General features: G+C 42.4%; 1 protein-coding gene across 4 annotated transcripts in view; it reads left to right on the forward strand.

Annotated features, from left to right (window-relative positions):
- SMPDL3A (sphingomyelin phosphodiesterase acid like 3A) overlaps positions 1 to 8,957 on the forward strand; it is a 47,936-nt gene extending 38,979 nt beyond the window's left edge. For 2 of the 4 annotated variants that reach the window (XM_075597171.1, XM_075597170.1), the window contains one exon: positions 7,269 to 8,952. In XM_075597171.1, coding sequence (XP_075453286.1) covers positions 7,269 to 8,048 — 780 coding nt within the window. In that variant the 3' untranslated portion in view covers positions 8,049 to 8,952. Of the gene's footprint in view, positions 1 to 387; positions 1,025 to 7,268 lie in introns of those variants that run through there. The other 2 variants (XM_075597172.1, XM_075597173.1) reach the window with 2 other exon arrangements.
- Positions 8,958 to 20,695: the final 11,738 nt, after the last annotated feature.

Here is a 20,695-nt window from a genome sequence, read left to right on the forward strand (position 1 = left end):
TGTTTTTAAGTGTGCTTTGTTTTAAATCAATTTGATTTTTATTTTTTAGATCTACTACGGTCGCTCCTTGTATACTTGAGACTTAAAACGCAGTGATAGCTGTCAATAAGAGTCATGTAGATTAAGCTTGATCACTGCTGATATGGTACCCAGAATGCACTGGGCACTTCATAATTATACTACTGTACCATTCAAAAGTTTTATAACTCTAGTAATGGGGTTCAGGAGACCATGTGGTTCTGATTAGCTAAAAAAAAGATAAATGATCATAATGAATTGCTGTTTTAAAGGTTTACAGTTACTCAGGCACCCATAATCTATCTTCTGTTCAGCCACAGGCTATAATCACTTGAGGAAGTAAAATAGTATTTTGCTTGTGTATTACAGGATCTTTTGCATTATTACCTAAACCTTACAGAGGCAAACCTAAAAAGAGAATCCCTTTGGAAGTTGGAATATGTCATGACTAAAGCGTACGGGATAAAGGATCTGCAGCCAGAAAGTCTAGAAGGTCTTGTAAAGAGGTTTCCAGCGCCAGGCAGCGTTGATTTCCAAAACTATTATAAAAACTACATAGTGCGCTTTGACGCCATTGTTGGCTGTGAAGGAATGTGCAAGACAAATCAGGTGTGTGCAATTCAGTATGTGGATGAAGCCTCCTACACAAAATGCATCACAGCACGTAAGAAGTACAGAAATATGAAGCCCATTGGAAATGGTGCACTTTTTGGGAACCTATTGTAATGACATCTTCATCTTATATCAAAGGACATAATGACAGGAGCACAAAATCACTATGTTTCTATTGAACTCGGATGCTCACAAAATGTGATGAGCGGTGTATCAACTTGATTGTTGTCAACATGTCTCTTCTACAGTAATTCTACAATATTCCAACTTTTGTCATCAACTACAGAAAACTGTTTTTCAGTTATGGACATTTGACGCAGATTGCTTTATAACAGATTGTACCATATGGATAAGGTTAATATATATATGTTAGATAAATAAATGGTAACAAAGACATATGAGTTGAAACATGTTTTTCATAAAACTCATCCAATTGCTCCACACTGCTCACAAAGTTTATCATTCACGTCTGCACATTTTATGCAAATATTTCAGTAGTAACAGAGGCCAAAAGTGCCGTGCAAGTAATGGGTATATATTTTTTTTCTAGGTATTTAACTCCATATTTTACTTTTAATTAGCTAAATTAACCGTACTGGTCATGGTGTTATTGGCTCTCAGAGATGGAAATATTGATAACATAAAGTACTGTACTCCAAGCAATCATGGAACCTTGCTATATAACACACACACACACACACACACACACACACACACACACACACACACACACACACACACACACACACACACACACACACACACACACACACACACACACACACACACACACACACTTGTGATTATTGCTAACATTCCTCTTGGCTGGTGCTTTTACAGGGATGCTAGTGCACTTGAAGTAAGTGCTGTTCAACATATTTATAGAGCTGACAAGGCAGCATGCTTCCTGTGACGATAGCCTGTCACAGGTATTAAGGTTACACAAATCACTGGGTTGAACTGAACGAGTCTTAGATATAATAAAGTATATTTATTCCTTTGGATAGGTGAGCACACGAATAATACAGTAACAAACAAGAAGTACACTTACTTTGGGGTTGGGGAATGAGAAGTATGAAGCATAGCAATTCTCTCGCAATCAGGTAACAATCAGATGATATCAGAAGACAAAGGATACAGGGTGGACATCAGTTTATAAACCTTTTGTGCCTTATCCTTAACATTGAGTACAGTGGATTGGTTTTCAATTAACTCTAGCCACTCATTAACGTGGGAACACATTTTGACACATGCCCCCCTGCTAGTTGGTACATGCGCAGTAGAGCTCTGGGGTCTCATTTCTGTAACCCCTCCTCTGCATCAGGAATGCCAGCTAGTCTACCAGTTTGGGGTCCTGGCAGGATATTCTTTGTTGTGAGGTGTGAACTGGAACACTTGAAGACTGCTCTGGTTTGAGTAATCTCCGCCCTCATGCAAACAGTGGAGGTGACAAAATCCTTTGAACCATACTTATATCTTAGACATTGGGTCGCCTTTCTGGCCATATGCTACCCTGGTATGCAAAGGAATTTCCTCTGGGTTTTACCCATACCTTGGAACACAGTATGAAAGATAAAACATAAACATATTAAAATATCCGGTTCCGTTGGGTCCAGCAGGTCCAAACTTCCCAGTTCTCAATGCCGGAACTGGGACACCCTATGGTCCAATTTGAGACTTGCTACAACCTTCGGAACCGGAGATACACAAATACACTTAAAACCGTTTCACATTTTAATACAAAAATCTCCGCTGTAAATTAAATCACGGTTTTTCACTAAATCCCCATTGAAAACAACGGGCTCCGCCGCCATAGACTTTCAATGGCAAACCGCCGCCGTTGGCGGCTATGGGAATCCGCCGCCATAAACTTTCAACGGGGCGATGCCGCCGTTGAAGTCAATGGGGGTTTTCCGCCATAGCCGGTCAATGGGGTTTGGCCGCCATTGGAGTCTATGGGAAAAGTCCCAAACCTTCAAGGGGGTCCATACTCCGTTAGGCTGGTCCAAGAGGGTCATGGATGGTTCTGCAGCGATGCCGGAGCAGTGGCTACAGATACCCCAAACCCTGATCCTCTGGGCCCTCCGGAACCGGAGCTATTGATTACCAAATTTCAGCTTTTGACACTTTGCCGTTTTCCTGAGCCGTTTCTGCCGCCGCCATTGGAACCTATGGCGCGACCCGCTCTTCTCGGTTCGACCCTTATCGGGGGTCCAGGATACGGGGACACTGTTGTGGTCGAGTGGGGGGAGGTCTAGGAACTAGAGGCAGAAAGAATTTTATTTCTAGGTGCTCTAGAACTCTTTATTCCCACGCCACTTGTCGTTGAACTTGACTTTTTAAGTGATCAAAGCTCTCCTATTGAAAATGTATCCGCTTTGCGGTTAAGCGGTTTGGACGGCAGCCAACTCGTTCCTGGAAAGCTCTTTCGAGGATTCTCCATTGAAGTCAATGTGCCCATTGACTTACAATGGGAAACCGCCGCTCTTCCTCTCGGACGCCATCTGCTGGTCTTCTCAGGAAACAGGACTCAACAGCAAGATTCGCCATTAAAATACATGGAGCCCCAATGGCGGCCTATAGGAGCCTGCAAAATGGTGCCTGAAAAGGCGGGAAAATTACACAAAGGGCTATAATCACTAAACAACTATTAACCCTTGTGCTCCCGGATGGATCCTAGTGTGTGTGTGATGCAGACACTAATTAAACCAGATGTTACAATAAAACGGGAACAGGGGAATACACATTTACATCAAATAACAGGGGTTAAATCACAGTTCTGGGCCTCAGCCCAGTTAACCCCTTGTCTCCCTGGTGAGGTCAGGGGATGGCCAAATGGGTGTAACCCCTTTAATACCGGGCCACCCCCTCTCTCCCTCTACACTTCCCCTTTTCCGTTTCACTATCCTCAATCTTGGCATATTACTATAAGGAAATCTAATTAGGCTAAATGCCTCCATATCCAGGTCACTCTGCAGTCCCAATTAGGGTTGGGCGATAACAGAAACATTCCCACGATAACGATATCAATACATTTATCCCAATTACGATATATATCGCGATAAGTATTTGATTTTTTTTAAAGCTTGAAAATCTTGTATTAAATCTATATACTGTTTAAATGAAATACATTCTCTTTAGATTTACTAGAGCTAAAGGACCATTCAATCCCAAACCCTTTCTATGTCTGCACGCAACCTTTTCTCACCTACTCTGCTCCCCTCACCCATCACTCCTCATCCCATCACTCCTCATCCCATCACTCCTCATCCCATCACTCCTCATCCCATCACTCTCACCCTTAGATATTCCCTCCATTTAAAAACAAATTTCATTTATAAAATGTTAAAAAAAAACATTCAAATAAGTTTTATGTATTTGTAACATATTATAAATGAATTGTGTTTTTAAATGGAGGGAATATATAAGGGCGAGTGATGTGATGAGGGATGGATGGAAGCAGTGAAGGTGAGAAAAATTGAGGTGCAGATATGGAATTGGTTTGGGAATGAAGGGATTAACCCTTTTGTTACAGGAGGGATTTGCATCCAATTTCCCTGTCATGCCCGGCTGCCTCTTTGATAGTGAAATGGTTTTTGTGCCCTTTATTGCGCTCCTACGGCGACAGTAAAGCCTAGGGGCAAACAGAAGCTCCCTCTTTCAAAGAAGTAAAAAAACAAAGTCGGGCCCATTACGCTAATGGGAAATGAACAAGCATGCTCAAAGAATTTGAGATTCCATAGAATATTCCACTCATCTTCACAAAGGAAAAAGGCACACGACTACAGTTTTGCCAGCTACAAAAAAGAGAGGCCATGGGGAATGAAACACTTAGGTGTGAGGAGAACTACAACCAAATGAATGTACTGGAATTTAAGTATCCTGAACCAATCGCAGGTGACCTCACTACTGGTAGTGGGGTCATGCATGTTGCTGATGGGCCTGTGATGGATGAGAAAGCTATGGACCAGGGTCACCTGGTACTGAAGGAGCTTCAAAGCAGTGCTACTATAGCAGAGATACCCCACCAGACATTACTTGGAATTTCCCCACACATTGAGGTGTCGGTCAGCGTAAATGAGGTAATACGGCGACGTTAAGTCTACCGACTACCAAGTTGATATGCCACAGGGGTTAAATCAGAGTGGGTGAAGGCTCCATCTGGGTTGAACCGCCCCATATCATGGATACTGAACCTGATGCAGGTAATCACCCTAGTCTCAGGGGAGAAAAAAAAGGGATTGTCTGATGCACGGAGAAACTTGTGGCCAAGCAGTTTAAAGAAGACTTGGTAAAATGGAAAGAGGAGCTTGAGCAAAGAGTCCTCCGTGGAGGTGAGGAAGATAAACACATAATGGAAAGACTGTGCCTGGGAAAAATCCTCCTTGAGCAACTAAGAGTGCTGCATTCAAGCACCTTCTTGAAGAGACACTGGTTACCTGGAGAAAGGGATCAAATCCCATTGTGAATAAGGATTCTCTCCCTCCATCCATTCTCATTCAAGCCGCAGGTACATCTTGAGTGAGAGTTGAGGGATGGGCTTCAGCCGTGGCTAGCCTGAGCTACCCACAAACGGGAGATTCAGTATGTACCAGGGCCTTCCCCCATGTCTAAAAAGGGCTTCAATAGAAAGCCTGTATTGGTCTGAGGAAACCAGCAGGGAGCTGGTTAATTGCAGTTTGAGACAAAACCAGTCTCTACCTGGCTAATCAGACAGGTAGAAAAGCCTCCTGTTTGAACTGCAGGAATTCTCACTGCCAGAAAGACATTGTCTTGAGCTCCGCAAAATACACCACAAAATTGTGCTGCCTGCAAGACACCAGGAACCAGACCTCTATTCCAGGATACAGCGGACCCTGGAACCCACTAGAGGGTATCCCCTCAACGGACACCAATCCAAACCCAGAGACCGACATAAGGGGCACCCTGCTTACAGGTACCTCTTTGGACTTTGAGTCATAGGTTGGAAAGAGGCTTTTCCTCCCTGCCCTGCAGATAGGGACTAAGAAAATGAGTTAGCTCTTACAAAGGGATAGGATGTTAATTTCCCTAAACTGTATTGTTTGAAGTGACAGGCTGATTAAAGCCATGGTTTAATTTCCCCAAATCTGCCTCCCTGGTTGTACCTCTGCACATGTCTCTTACAGATGCATACAAATGTAATATTTATATCATTTACAGACATACATTAGATTTTCATATGGTGTATGTAGCCAATTGTTGGCATGTGAATGCTCATTAATAATGTAGACTACATTTATCATGCAGTTTGCACCCAATTACTATCCACCGTGAATTATACCAAGTGATTTGCAACCACAACTTAGTGCAAAAGTTAATTAAATTAACTATAAGCAAAGCACATTCCAGGTACACCCGAGTAAGATTTTATCTAAACAAAGTGATTCATTTTGATTCTTTTCTTTAAACTGGCAAGGGAAGAATCAAAGTTAGGATTTTAGATATGGGGCCTTGAAGGTTCTCAAGTACATTTTGTATTTCTAAATATTTTCTCTGTAGGGATTTTGTGCACCAGTTCATCACAAACTAAACTAATTTAAAGGATGAAAAAACTCATTATCTCAAACAAATGGATATATTTGTTTCATGTTCTGCATTTCCATTTTGCTTTGTGAAACTCTCCCTTCATAAGCAACAGAAGTGTACCAGTGTGGTTTTGTTAAATGTTTCATAGTGCAAGTTATTGCTATTTTTCTCAACCAGGGTGCTAGGGAACCCTGGAGTGCTGCAACCTTCTGTCAAGGGTGCCACAGAGCTAGGGGAAAAACTCAGTTGCCTGCTAAGCAGGCACCTTCTGTGCTGTCTGGAGACCTAGAGGCTGTGATCCACCTCTCCTACCTCAGCCAGGCACAGAGGATGGAGAGAGGTGTCTTCATCTTCACATAGTGTATGACATGCCCACTGACCTGCTAACATTTTTGAGGCGTGTGGGAATGTGGGTGGAAAGAGTAAGTGCTTTCTGTGGTAGCAGAGTGTGATGGCTATGTGTGTGTGAGGTATGTGTGGTTGTTTTGTGTGGGGAGGGTGTGAGATTCTAGTGGTTTTTCTGGGGTGGGGGAAGGTATGGGGTGTAAGAAAGAGAAGGGGGCGGGATACGGGGATAAGTGGGTGAGGGTGGTGCGGGTGGTGCGTGAGACGGGGATAAATGTGGAGTGTATATTAGGGGAAAAGGTGAGTATTAGTTGTGAGGGTGAATGTGGAGTGTGTAAGAAGAGGGTGGCTAAGTGTGTTTGGTGTCTGCTTGTAAAAAGGAGGGCGAGTTTGTATGCGTGTCAGTGAGGAGAGGATTACGAGTTGAGAACCACTGCTATACTGTGTACATATATACCCACTGCATTGACTACTAAAGCACCACTCCTGAATATAACCACTAGATGGCATTTTCTGTTCATGTGTTCTGTTATATAGATTATATTGAAAGTAGCATGGTCTGTTTATTTCTTTGTAAATTCTTTCTTTATTACGTCACATCATTGATATTGAATACAACAAGTGAAAAAGTGATGTAATACGTTTAACATTCCAATTTAGGTGATTAATATTCCATCACAATCAACTTTTGATTTCTGATTTTTTCCATCACAATCAACTTCTGTTTCTTTATCTTCTAATTCCAGGTCTCCTGCTCCTGTTCTTCCAGCATTGGAAGCTCCGGAACCCATGCAACTGGGCAGTCATTTACTTCCTTCCATGGAGAGAGTACGTCGGAGAAACGAAGGCCTGTGCTTCTATTGTGGATCTCCTGGGCACATCCTGCTGCGTTGTCCCTTGAGGCCGTGAAACGTCAGCGCCCAGTGAGGTACGAGGGAATCTCTCTGGGTACCATCTCTTCTGTTCCCTATTCCGCACAGGTCCTTCCCAAACGCCTCCTACTGCCTGTTCTTCTCAAGTATGCCAGCACCCAAACTCCCGCTCTGGCCTTCCTCGACTCTGGTTCTGGAGGGAATTTCATTAACCAGGCTTTTGCTGTCCAGCACAAAATTCCACTCCGGAAGAAGGCTTTTCCAGTCGGATTGGAGGCTATCGATGGACGACCCCTGCAGCCAGCCTTTATTTCTTTGGAGACACTTCCTATTGAGCTTTCTATGAAGGATGGACATTTAGAGCTCATTTTTTTTATGTCATCCATTCCCCTTCGGTTCAAATCATCCTGGGTTTACCATGGCTGCAACTACACAATCCCATCATTGATTGGACTGCCGAGTTTCCCGTACAATGGAGATCCTCCGAGGTGGAATCCTCTTCTCCGCCCGCTGCGGTATTGGCCGTGTTGGAGACCTGTTCCACGCAGGGCACCACCTTACCAGATGTTTATTCGGACTTCCTGGATGTCTTCAGTAAGGCCAAATCCGAAAAGCTTCCCCCTCATCGCTCTTTCGACTGCCCGATTGACTTAATTCCGGGTGCCCCTTTTCCTAAAGCCAGGTCATATCCATTGTCCCTGTCTGAGACAGAGGCCATGTCCGAGTATATCACAGAAAACCTTCAAAAAGGCTTCATCCGGAAGTCCACCTCTCCCGCCGTAGCAGGATTCTTCTTTGTAAAAAAGAAAGATGGGACGCTTCGCCCGTGCATCGATTTCCGTGGTCTAAACAAAATTACCATCAAGAATCGCTACCCTTTGCCTCTTATCCCGGAGCTCTTCGATAGGCTACAAGGAGCAACGATTTTCACCAAACTTGATGTAAGGAATCCGCTCCTGGGTTTTGCTGAAACCTTGTCCTTACAGAACCTTGCAGCTTCTAGGAAACTCTCCCTTGAACCTGCAATCAAGAATCACCTGCTTTTGCAATTAGACTGCAGCCTGCTTCTTGCTGCCTCCTATGCAGCTCTGTCTCATTGGCTATCTGTTCTATTTAACTCCTGCCCCGCCCACCAAGAAGGGGCTGAACATAGGCTTTCTATAGTTACTGTGTTTGCCACAGCCTGGCCTTCTTGTCTTAGTTCTCAGTTACTGGCAGGCCCCACTGCGCGGCCGCGGTTACACTGAAGCCTCAGTGTTTCTTGTCCTGTCTGCAGTACCTGTTCCCTGCTTCCAGTCCTGCAGAGGCCTGCATCGGTGCTTCCTGTTACCTGCTACATATTCTCCTTGCAGAGGCCTGCATCGTTGTTCTTGTTACCTGCTGCAATCTCCTGCTCTCAGTGGTCTCCACTAATCACAGCTGTACCCGGCTAGGGGGTGCTGTTTTGTGCTGAAGCACTGGATCCCCGTTCCTGTTCCTGTCTACGTTGGACCACTTCGCTCAAGCGTCCTGTTGCCGAACCCCAGCATGGATGTCGTTTACCCAGCCTTCTCCTATCCTGACCCCGGCTTGTCCACGGATTATCCTGCCTTCTCCAGTCCCAACCCTGCTACGTACGATGATGAACTGCGTAATCCAGATCAGCCTGCGCAGTCTAAGGTCGGTGTATATCCCCACCTCAGCCCCGCGGTCCGGTCCAGGTTTGTGGTGAGCACGTACGTTACACTTGATCTACGGGGGGCGTATAACCTGATTCGCATCCGCAGTGGAGACGAGTGGAAGACCGCGTTTAACACGCGCAGCGGTCACTATGAGTACCTGGTGATGCCATTTGGGTTGTGCAATGCCCCTGCAGTCTTCCAAGACTTTATGAACGAGGTTTTTCGGGATCTCTTGAATTCTTTTGTAATTATCTACTTGGATGATATCCTTATCTTTTCCAAAACCCTTGAGGAACACATTCTCCATACCAAGATGGTGCTCTCCCGTTTACGGGCCAACAAGCTCTACGCCAAGATGGAGAAGTGTGTCTTCCATCAATCCTCAACTACCTTCTTGGGATATATCGTCTCGGATCAAGGGTTCTCCATTGATCCAGAGAAACTCAATTCTGTACTCGAATGGCCACAACCTAACTCTTTAAAGGCGATCCAGCGTTTCCTCGGCTTCGCAAATTATTATAGGAAATTTATTGCTGGGTTTTGTACCTTGGTGGCACCTATTATGGCCCTTACCAAGAAAGGGGCCGATCCTTCCTCTTGGCCATTGGAGGCCAGCCGGGCCTTTGATTCTCTAAAAAGGGCCTTTGTCTCGGCCCCCATTCTGCGACATCCCGTTCCCACCCTCCCCTTTACATTGGAAGTTGACGCCTCCGACGTGGGAGCCGACGCGGTTCTCTCTCAAAGAACCACCCCCGAAAATAAACTACACCCCTGTGGGTTTTTTTCTAAAAAAATTTCTTCAGCAGAAAGAAATTACGACGTGGGGAACAGGGAGTTGTTGGCCATCAAAATGGCATTACAAGAGTGGAGACACCTTCTGGAAGGAACGAAGGAACCCATTCTGATCCTGACAGACCACCAGAATCTTTCTTACATTGAAGGTGCTCGCCGTCTTGGGCCTCGTCAAGCTCGTTGGGCGTTGTTCTTCTCAAGGTTCAACTTTACCATCTCATATATTCATGGGACAAAGAATATCAAGGCGGATGCGTTGTCCCGTCTGTTTATCACTGAGGAGAAGTCACAGGAGGTTCCGGAAAGTATTCTGTCCCCCCAATTGTTTATCTCTGCTGCCTCTTTTGACATACTGGATAAGATTTTGGAGTCTCAAAAACAGGTCCCCGAAGGGCTAGAAGTACCTGATGGTCGCCTTTACGCAGCTCCACGGTTTCATCCCAAAATTCTTGAATGGGATCATTCCTCCAGATCTGCTGGCCATCCCAGGTTTAAGAGGACTATGGATCTCATTTGGTGAACTTTCTGGTGGCCCAATATGATAAAGGACATTCGAGCTTTCACCTCCTCTTGCCCAGTCTGCGCACAAAACAAATCTGTCCGTCAAAAGCCTTCTGGTCTTCTACAACCTCTCCCGGTCCCGGACCGTCCTTGGAGTCACATTGCCATGGACTTCATCGTGGATCTTCCCCCGTCTAATGGTATGACTACTATTCTTGTAATTCTTGACAGATTCTCCAAGCAAGCTCATTTTGTTCCCCTCAAGGGTCTACCCAATTCCAGTACTTTGGCGGATATCTTTGTATAGGAGATTTTCCGTATTCATGGCGTCCTGTGGTCCATTGTCTCGGATTGGGGTACTCAATTTGTTTCTAAATTCTGGCGTGCATTTTCCCAGAGGTTGAGCATTACCCTTCTGTTTTCCTCAGGCTACCACCCCCAAACGAATGGGCAAACTGAACGCATGAACCAGTCCCTTGAACAGTATTTGCGTTGTTTTTCTTCTGATTCTCAGGATAATTGGGCTGAGTTGCTCCCTTGGGCAGAATTCACGATTAACTCTCTTAAAAATGAGTCCACTCAAGAATCACCGTTTTTTGTAAACTACGGATTTCATCCTACACATTCCCATGCATTCTCCTAGGTCCGGAGTTCCTGCAGCTGATGATAGGGTATCCACCCTACAGGGGTCTTGGAGGAGGATTCAAACAGTTTTACAAGAATCTGTGCTAAGACAAAAGAGACAAGCAGATAGGCTTCATCGGGAGGCCCATAAGTTCGTACCTGGAGATAAGGTCTGGCTTTCTTCTAAAAATATCAAACTGAATGCCCCAACCCCTAAATTGTCTCCCAGATTCCTGGGTCCTGTCTCTATTCTGAGACAAATTAATCCTGTGGCCTATCAGCTTCGCCTGCCGCCCTCTATGAAGATTTCCCCCGTGTTCCATGTCTCACTGTTGAAACCCATTATCCAAGGCAAACGATTCGCTCATCCTTCGCTTCGGCCTCCTCCCCCCCCATTGTACCAGGACAACAGGAGTTCGATATCCAGTCCATCATTGACTCTCGCATCTCCAGGGGCAAACTCCAATTTCTGGTTCACTGGAAGGGATACCGACCTCAGGACCGTTCTTGGGTCTCGCATGCGGATCTTCACGCTCCATCTCTGCTCAAACGATTCCACCAAAAATTTCCCCTCAAACCTTGGATGGTTCGTCCGGAGTCCGACTCTTGAGGGGGGGGGTACTGTAAGGATCCGCGCTGCGGGTATACCCGCTGCCAGCACCTCCTTACCTCTCTTACATGCCGCCCAGGCTCCCCGGCGGTGTACCTCGCTCCTTTCGGCTCCCTCTCCTGCTGCCCCCGCACTTCTGGGTCGCCCGCGTCACCCCTCCGGGCGCGCACGGACCCAGGCTGCCATTTACTGGCACCGCGTGCCTGACTCCGCCCCCGATGACGCAGCGCACACTCCACGCGCTTCCCTGCCTCTTCCCTGTCAGGTCCGCCCCCCAGGCCCTTCTCTCCCATCAGGCTCTTCCCCGGGCCGCTCCTCCGCTCTCCTGTCCCTGGATATTCTGCTGACCTCCCTGGATATTGACCTTTGGCTTTGGACTTCATTTATGCCGCTCTCTGGTACCCTTAGACTTGGCGTTGGACTCTTTATCTTGCAGACTTCTATAATCCTTGGACACGGCTTACGGACAATCTACTGCGCTGCTCTCTCCACTCCACGACCCAGGCTTACGGACACTCAACTACGCTGCTCTCTCCATTCCATGACCATTGGCTTATGGACTATACCTACCACCGCTGCAGTTGGCAAGTAAGATACTCTCTCTATTGTTGTTACCCGGACCATCTACACTACTTCCACACTCCGGCCGTGCCCCCGTTTACTGTTAGGTGTGTGGTATTATCCCTTTCCACCTCAGTCCTGGGGTCTTGTGGGCAGGCCGAGCGTTACATGGAGTCAAGCATCTACTCGTGAGAGACTACGCTGGATCGGCGGATCCTTTGCGAAGTACTATTACCGGCTGCTGGAGCGGTCGGAAGGTAGTATATAAGTGCACCAACACCGGTACCTGCAGGCACTGATCCCGCCTTGGGGAGGGCTCTTTGGGGACACTGAGGGTTAAGTGACCAAGGGACTGGTCCAGTACATTGGACACGGTGTGGGCACACACGGTGGTGGGTAAATGACATTATTCCAAGGTGGAGTGTGGCAAGGCCACTGATATCTAATTATTGCATTGCTATATATATATGTATGCACTGTGGTTATACAGGGGATATGTGTATGTTCATGCTCTGCATTCAATTAATCGTAAAAGGTTACAACGTTGTGGATTATTATCATTATTCTTGTCCGGGGGAATTACTTACTTGGGATCCTGGGCAAGTGGAGGCGGTGCCAAGTACATATTGTTACCCCAGGCTCCCAGTTAGCAGAGGCCCAGATCTCGCTGAGCCAGCAGGTATATACAGCATTAGTAGTCTCTCTATATCAGCAGGAAAGAGGGCTACACATGTTAACCAATTAACCATTAAAAAAATATGAAATACATAAACAAAGACAATCACAAAACAAAACTACAAATAAGATGCATACTATCATAAACAAATAATATGATGTACAAAAAGAACAATGAAATAAAATAAGGATAAAAAACACAAACCTATAAGGAATACTAGGTAATAAGATAGACAACACTTTAAAGGAAATGAGACCGCTCATCCTATTAATACATAATTAATATACAAATAAGCAGGTGCTCGGAAGGGACAAAGGTATATATATATAACAGTGTTATCCAAGAAGGATCAAAAAAGTATCCCCATAGCACCCGGCACTCAATGCTGGAAAGAATTGCACTGGACGACAATAATCCAACAGGAAAAATTACCTGTATCAACAGCTGTATAGGGAATTGGTAACCCTTATACCAAAAAGTCCAAAGAAAATAATAAAGTTTTATTAGTCTAAATACTCATTAAAAACACACATATACATCATTCAAAACTATTAAAATACCACATTCAGAGGTGGCTAGTATAATCAGTATTAGTTCAGTAAACTATCTCCATTGATAGGAACTCTAGTGATTCTCAGACATTCATATCAGTGATTTATGCCGTGTTATAATTCGATAGAGAGTTCCAAGTATCACACTATATTTATTCAGGCTTGTTGGTGTAGCATATCCTTGCATGGATAAATATATTCCCTATTTGTATATATTTATTTATTTGTTAGGATAGCCCTAGATAGATGTGCTGGATCATATGTCAATACATATAGTTAACTTGCAACATATCCTGGTGTTTGCTGTTCAGCAATCCCTATATAGGTCATCACATAGGGATTAAAATAACTGCAAACAATCTACGTGGCATATCATGCCTAGAGTATGTATAAGGGCGCCAAGTTGGTGTAATACAGCCCCAAAATGTTGCGTGATCACAGCGGATCATATGCCAAGTCTGTGTCAGGACTCAGCAAAGAATACAAGCCTGTCTTCTCTCAATGCGGCTGATCACTGAATGTCGCCACCTCTGATGACGTCAGCGAGTGACGTCTATTCCTGACGACCGTTTCACGTAAGGCTAAATAGGGAATATATTTATCTTGGATAACACTGTTATATATAATAAGATAGACAAAAAAGAAACGGAATAAAAAATATGATAAAATACATCATCAGAAGCAGTATGAAATAAACACTGATGACATAACACAATAAATCACAATAATGCATCATATCATTATTTAAGAAAGGGACCTAGTTTGACCAATTCATTTAAGCCAAAAGGGGCCTACTTTGAAAGATACAAAAATAAAATTGGTCCCTTTGATGCAGCCTAAGGGCTCATTGCCACCTCTTCCAGAGTTACCTGCATGTTGGTCAGCAAAGTGTTGCGCTAGCCCATGTACCCGTTTTTCCTCACTAATGAGGCAACACACATTTTAAATGCAATTAACATGTTCATCTATGCGGATTTTAAGAGTCTTGATGGTTTTGCCAATGTACTGTAACCCACATGTGTATGTAATGACATACTGTACAAAAAAATGCTAGATCAACAATTGAAAAAGCTGGAAACTTTGAATTCCTGACCTGTAATTTCTGCACTAACCATTTTATCCCATGCCATATATTTTCACATGACACAATGTCTGCACCAAAAATAGCCCCAAGGTCTCTGGAGAAAACCATCAAGCTGTTGATTGTTTTAATACCCTTTAACGGCAATGGGGGCCAAGATATTTGTAAGATTACGCGGTTTCTAAAAATAATTTTAGATTTATCCAACAAATTGCCCCCCAAAATTGGATCCATTTGCAACAAACACCAATGCTTGTTTACCATCCTCCTAATTTGGGAGTCCTGTTTACAAAAAAATGTTAATAAACATTGGCGCTACCGACCAATTACATTCCATTGGCTTAGTTTTAGGTGACACTTTTTTACTTCTATCAAAAGCTGATTGGACAACAATAGAATTGTAACCTTTATCCCAAAATCTGTGTGTTAGAATATTGGACTGATATTCAAAATCGTTCACCTTGGAGCAATTTCTCCTCATTCTTAAAAATTGTCCATAGGGTATACTATCATGCCATTTACTGGAATTATTACTATTCGGATTGAGATAAGTGTTCACATCCACTGCTTTGAAGAATGATTTACTCATAATTTGGTTATCGTCAATCATCAATACTAAGGCACAAGTCCAAAAAATGAATGTCTCTGACATGATTTTCCCCATTTAAAACAATATTTATATTATTAAAATTAGGGAAAAGGAGAAAAGCCTCCAAATCACTATATGACCCTACCCGAAATGATGATAATGTCATCAATGAATCTCATAGTATTTAATAGACTTTTTAAAGGGGTTATTCTCCCAAAGGCACCCCTTTTTCCAAAGGCCCATACAAAGCCCTGCATAATTTGGAGCAAAATGAGTCCCCATGGACCATCCCATCTGTATATAGAATTGGTGCTCAAAAAGAAAATAATCGTGATTCAACATAAAGGAAATACTATTCAAAATAAATTGTTGTTGTGTGTTGTGTATCTGCTTCAATCTCATGTGAGTGTTTAATACAGGTGAACAGTGATGCAACATCCAAAGTGACAAACCTATAGCTATAATCCCAAGTGAAAGACTGTAGGGTTTTTAAAACATCCATAATAATCACATAAATTAGAAGGGAGTGCAATAGTGACTGGAGACAGAAAACTATCAACATACTCTGATAAATTGGATGTGATTGAATCTATACCAGACACAATGGGATGGCCAGGAGGACTTTCCTCACAGTTATGTATTTTTGGTAAAGGATAGATAATTGGTATACACAGATGTTCATTATATAAATATTAGTATTCCTTAAGTGCACAATCCCAGCAAACTCAAAACCACCAAACCAACCACATCATACATATAACCCCTTGTGTAAGCTATCAGCCCAGGACATGGTCCCATTAAGAATTACATTCCACTGGACCATGTAACTGTGCTTAGCCAGTGGAATGACAGTTGGAAAGGGAAAGGAGGGTGTGCAGGCCCATCCTGCACAGAGAGTCCGTGCAGGACCCCTAAGAGAGAGGGAACTGCAGAGAGAGAGAGAGTTGCCCCACTGGACCAGTGCATGAAGCAGGGCCCAGCAGAGACCAGGACCTGAGAGTGCAGAGGGAAGCAAGCAGACAGAGACTATTACAGAAAGAGATTAGGGAGCCCAGCTGTGCACAAATTACACCAGGTTGGAGTGGGTGAGCTAACCCACAAAGGATATAAACTGCAGTTACAGTATATTGCCATCACCGATTGATCTTTGTGCAGCACCAGGTCTGTAACACACACACACACAGTTTATGAGCTCCAACGATTGTGCTAGCACACCAGGATCTACAGGCCAGTACCCCATGATTGGGAGGCTGGACAGAGATAAAAGTTATTATTTGTTTGCGCAGCGTTCACACTGTTGGTATAGTTTGTTCAAGTATATATTTGTATGGAGTGATTCTGATATTAGGAGTCACCATACTGATTCATACTGTATGATATATTTAACACCACAAATTATAGCTATATGAGTATAAAAAGCTTGTTATAATTCATTACCACTGTGTTGTGTCTAGTCACTACAGTATCACACAACATTTACCACACACAATAAGAATTAAACAGTAACCCATAGGACACAGGCTCCCACCTCAGTGATAGGCCATATAATCTGAGGTAAAATAAAGAGTGGTTACATACATATATATTAGTCAAAAGGAGTGCTACTGAGCGTGGCCAAATGTATACAACAAAAGACAAAAATGCCCAATGCTACATCTAATGTGACAAAATATATAGTAAAATACTTACTTATTTTACAATATTCTCACGAGTAAGGGTCATTTAGTTAAACCCTTTGGCCAAAGCGTTATAAGCCTGCAACCCACGTCAAGCATGACCAGTAAGCGGGTCTTAAAACCATCTGTGAAAAGTCTAATTAAACTCTGCTGAAGGAAGAATGACCGCAGTGGGTCTGTGCACACAGGAACATGAAAAAACCTGCAAAGGTAAATGAGAATTTTCCACAGTTATTGTTTAGGACCTGCTTGCTGGTCATGCCTCACGAGAATATTTAAGTATTTTACTATATATTTTGTCACATTGGATGTAGCATTGGGCATTTCTGTCTTTTGTTGTATTCCTTAAATGACAGAATACCATCCTCCTTAGTTTTAAGCAGAAAAGTTTAAAAAAGTGACAAAAAGGATGTAGTGGGATTTTTCTCTAAACGACGATAGGATATAGTATCATTTAGGAGGTGGAAGGCCTCCTCGACATTATTCTGCCTGCTCTGTAGGACTTCCCCACTCCCTTATCATGTCATATCATTAGATCAGGGTCAGCATTGAATTCAATTAAAGCTTTTCTTGATCTATCGATATTGTCATTGACAATATATTATCTCGAATAAAGTGCCTTTCAATGAATTTACCAAACATTTCAATATATGGTCCTCTGGACTCAAAAAGGGAAAGCACAGATTTAGGTTTTAAAAGAGGAATTGTACTGTACATTCATTGTCATTCAAAAGGCTAACAATATCATATGAAATGAATAGAATATCATATGAAATTAATAGAAAATCATATGCAATTAGTAGTATATCATATATGAAATTAAAAGAATATAATGTCATATGAAATCAATAGAATATCATATCATATGAATTCAAAGAATATCATATTCTATTAAATAAATAAAATATTCTATTCATTTAATTTCATATGATATGATATCATTAAATGCATAGAATATCATATGAAATAAATAGAATATATGATCATGGCATATGAAATTAATAGAATATATCATGTCATATTAAATGAATATCAAATCATATAATATGCAGAGTAGAATATCATATAATATGAAATGAATATCATATATGAAATGAATAGAATATCATATGGCATGATAATATATTATATTCATTTCGTGATATGATCATATATTATATTCATTTCATATCAAATTAATAGAATATCATATGATATGTGCTATTCTATTCATTTCATGATATTATATTAATTTTATATATGATATTCAGTTCATTTAATATGATATGCTATTATATTCCTTTCATTTGCTATGATATTCTATTAATTTCATGTAATATGATATATGCTATTCTATTAATTTCATATGATATTCTATTCATTTCATATATGTTATGATATTAATTTCATATGATAATACTGTACTGTATTGTACCTTTTGAAAACAGGGATGCAGAGCTGTAAATTGACTGTTTTCACTGACAAATGGCATCTGACAAGGAGTTTGCGCATGCACTAAAACTGTTGTTTAGTGAACCGGATACTTTGCTTCTGTGCACGTCATGCTGAAAAAAGCTGGAAAAACGGAACAAATGCTGAACTTAATGAATATGGGTATACATTGGGAAACTCTGTATGAGTGTAAAGCGGGGCCCTACTGTATTAATTTCATATAATATGATATTAATTTCACATGATATATTCATTTAATACAATATGATATTCTATTAATTTCATTTGATATGATATTCATTTCTTATGATATAATAGGATATTCATTGCACATATGATATTCTATTAATTTCATATGATATGATATTCTATTAATTTCATGTGATATGATATTTCATATGTCAGGACATCCTCTCTATATCTTCCTCCCATACTACGCCTCTTCCCAACTCTCCTCCTGCCTTCCTTAACTCTTTCTTCGGTGTCACAGAGAAGGATGTGTCATTGCTGATCTCCTCTTCTCCCTCCACCACCTGCCCTCTTGACCCCATTCCCTCCCATCTCCTAAAACCTCTTGCTTCTACTATAATCCCTATGCTCACACACATTTTTAACTCCTCCCTCTACTCTGATACCTTTCCCTCCTCTTTCAAACATGCAACAGTCATACCATTACTAAAAACAGCAAGCTTGATGCTACCTGTCTTTCTAACTATCGTCCTGTCTTCCTCTTGCCTTTTGCCTCCAAACTCCTTGAACATCTTGTATTCTCTCGCTTGCTCCATTTTCTCAACACCTATCTCTCTTAGACCCTCTACAATCTGGCTTCCATACTGCTCACTCGACTGAAACAGCCCACACTAAAATAACGAATGACCTTTATGCTGCCAAAGACAGAGGTCATTACACTCTGCTCATATTACTCAACCTATCTGCAGCATTTGATACTGTGGACCACCCTCTTCTCCTTCACATTCTCCATAACAAAGCTCTATCCTGTATCTCCTCTTACCTCTCCCATCGTACTTTCAGTGTCTCTTTTGCCAACACATCCTCACATCGATCTCTCTGTGGGGGTAGCCCAGGGCTCTGACCTGTGAAATTTTCTCCTTTTACACTCTCTCTAAGTGACTTAATCCCATATCTTGGGTTCAAATATCATCTCTATACCGATGACACACAGAATTTACTTTTCAACCCCTGGCCTTACACCTTGCTGTACAGACCAAAGTTTCTGAATGTCTCTCTGTTACAGTATATCATCCTTGATGGCCCTCCACCGACTTAAACATGTCAAAAACAGAGCTCCTTATATTTCATCCTAAACCTGGCCCTACTACCTCCTTCCAGATTACTGTTGGAAGTACTAACATACACCCAGTAGCAAAAGCATGCTGCCTAGGGGTCACACTCGACTCCTCTCTCACATTCTCCTCTCACATTCAAAAAGTAGCTAAAACCTGGAGTTTGTTTCTTCTGCAATATTACAAAGATACACCCTTTCCTCTGTTGCTCGACTGCTAAAACTGACTCAGGACCTCATTCTCTCCCGTCTCAATTGCTGTAATCTCCTGCTGTCCAGCCATCCAGCCTCTCACCTGTCTCCCCTACAATCTATCCTAAACGCTGCTGTCAGAATCACTCTACTCTTCCTAAATCTGTCTCAGCGTCTACCCTGCTGAAATCCCTCTCCTGGCTTCCTATCAAATCCCGTATCACACACTCAATTCTCCCCCTCACTTTTAAAGCTTTACATTCTTCTGCTCCTCCTTACATCTCAGCCCTAATTTCTCACTATGCACCAACCTGACTCTTGCGTTCCGCTCATGGATGTCTTTTCTCTACCCTCTTTGTATCTAAAGCCCTCTCCCACCTTAAACGTGTTTCACTGACTTCCCCACAGCTCTGGAATGCCCTTCCCCTCAATATCCGAGTAGCACCCTCTCTATTCACCTTTAAGATGCACCTTAAAATACCTGCTTAACGAAGCTCCGTGGCTGATACTATACACCTAGTACATAAACCATGGCCCCTTGCAGACGCACTTACCAGAACACCCTCCTACTGTCTCTGTACGCTCTTCCTACCTACCAATTAGATTGTAAGCTCTTCAGAGCAGGGACTCATTTTCCTAAATATTACTTTTACTGTATGTCTGAAGTACTTCTTACAATTATGTGTTTTTTGTATTATTTGTTATTTATATGATTATCACATGTATTACTGCTATGAAGTGCTATGTACATTAATAGCGTTATATAAATAAAGACATACATACATACTGCTCAAAACAGTTAAAATACATCATCTGGCAGCGTTCTGACCCAGTTGATTCCGCATTCCTGGATAAAGGCAGCAGAGGCACTGTGCTTTGGGTCGTTATCATGGAAGAACCGGTGACCAGATGATAGATAGAGTAACATTCAGATACATTTACTTTACTATCTAACACTCTTATACGGTGACAGGGCCACATTAAGATACTGTACATTTATTGTTCTTTTTAATTATACATCATTGTCTAACAATGTTATACAGAACATAGAAA

The sequence above is a fragment of the Ascaphus truei genome, chromosome 4 (genome assembly GCF_040206685.1).
Source record: "Ascaphus truei isolate aAscTru1 chromosome 4, aAscTru1.hap1, whole genome shotgun sequence".
NCBI lineage: Eukaryota > Metazoa > Chordata > Amphibia > Anura > Ascaphidae > Ascaphus > Ascaphus truei.